At 34.0% G+C, this 1733-nt stretch overlaps 1 protein-coding gene across 1 annotated transcript in view; it reads left to right on the top strand.

Moving 5' to 3' along the window:
- The first annotated feature begins 807 nt into the window (after nucleotides 1-807).
- Nucleotides 808-1733, top strand: part of LOC106880421 (integrator complex subunit 1) — a 55035-nt gene continuing 54109 nt past the window's right edge. Inside the window, exon 1 of the mRNA XM_014930336.2 lies at nucleotides 808-1272. Coding sequence (XP_014785822.1) covers nucleotides 1236-1272 — 37 coding nt within the window. The 5' untranslated portion in view covers nucleotides 808-1235. The remainder of the gene's footprint in view (nucleotides 1273-1733) is intronic.

Here is a 1733-nt window from a genome sequence, read left to right as displayed (position 1 = left end):
CGGATGATATCTTCATGAGCATGAGTGGCGAAACAAATTTAGAGTTTAGACATCGTGTGAAACTATTCCCAAATCTCATTCCATGCATCACTGTCATACTTTCCCGTAAATGTCATCGTTTTCATCTTATATAAAATATATGTACGGTTTTAAAGCTGTATCAAATATCCTTTCTACTATAGGCACAAGGCCTGGAATTTTGGGGGAGGGGGATAGTCGATTACATCGACCCTAGTACTTAATTTATCGACCCCGAAAGAACGAAGGGCAAAGTCGACCTCGGTGGAATTAAAACTCAAAACGTAGCGGCAGACGAACTACCGCATAGCATTTCGCCCGGCATACTTAACGATTCTGCCAGCTCGCTACCTTCATGCTGTATTAAATATACGTAATTATAAATATTGGGTTATGTCACATTCATTGTTTACACAAATTGACGGGGAGCCACAGTTGTCACTTCCGATTTCTATCGCAGTATGATTTCATTTTTTGAAGACAATTTACTTTCACCATTTTATGACTGCAAACTGAATGTTAACCACAACAATAAACTTGGAAATACACGAGATAACCTCAGCGTGGTCGATCGACCTTGCTAACAACAGCCGTTACATCCACATCAAATCAAATAAGTAACGTCTACGGTCTTCATGTAAATCCTATAGACTTCATTTGGGGGTAAACAGAAAGTCACGGACAGAACGTCTTTGATCATAGCTTGTTCAATCAAAATGGTTAATTGTTTACTTTCACTTCCGGCTAAACAACAGCAACAATTATATTATTTCCAAAAACTGTTGTATTTGGGGATGGTCATATTGCCAGTTTAGCCAATAAAAACACACGCACTGTATATTTGGTGTTAATTTGCTTCAGCTTTATATTACATTACATTACATTAATCATATTTCGGCCAGAGTTCTTTCGTCACACTTCTGTAATTAAATTCTGACATTAGATTTCGATATTCAACTATTTTGCTGCTTCACCGATGTTTAAGCCGTGACAACAATTATGTCCCTTAAAACGAAACTCTTATTTCTCAATTGATGCTTCTTAACGTAGAAAAGATATTTCTTCTTCCTCAAACACAGATTGTCGTATATGCATCATTAATTATTTAATCTCTCTCCTTCTCTCTTTCTCCCTGTATATATATAAATATATTTATATATATATATAGCTAGGAGTTTTTTTTCTTCTTCTTGTGAAAATCACTTTATTAACAGACAATGAAGCCTGGTAGCAGCAAAAGGGGCAAAAGCAAAGGTAATTGTTGTCCTGAAATTCTTCATTAGTTTGTTTTTCTGTGATACTTATCTTGAAATATATATTCACAATATATAACTTTATTCGTTTCTGTGTTTTTCACTATTTCCCCCGTCCCCATCCTGGTGAGTTCATAACATTTAAAGTGTGAAAACTATCATTCATAAACTAAAATGTTATGATTGCATATTGAAGTGTAGACATTTCAGCTTGTAAGCTTTATAAACAAGCTCTGTTTTTTATGACTATGTCTCAAGCTCCGAATATTAAAATCATATCATCAACTTTATTGCAGAATATTCGAGCGGACTCTTTCATCCTGTTTAATTGATATTTGCATTTATAGTTATACATATTTATAGTTATACATGTAAACATAAGGGTCCACATGTGATTTTATATTGCTGTATTTCTGCGTAAGTTGACATGCATTATATATATATATATATATATATATATAT

This window comes from Octopus bimaculoides, chromosome 22 (assembly GCF_001194135.2).
Source record: "Octopus bimaculoides isolate UCB-OBI-ISO-001 chromosome 22, ASM119413v2, whole genome shotgun sequence".
Lineage (NCBI taxonomy): Eukaryota > Metazoa > Mollusca > Cephalopoda > Octopoda > Octopodidae > Octopus > Octopus bimaculoides.
This window is presented reverse-complemented; position numbering and strand designations above follow the sequence as displayed.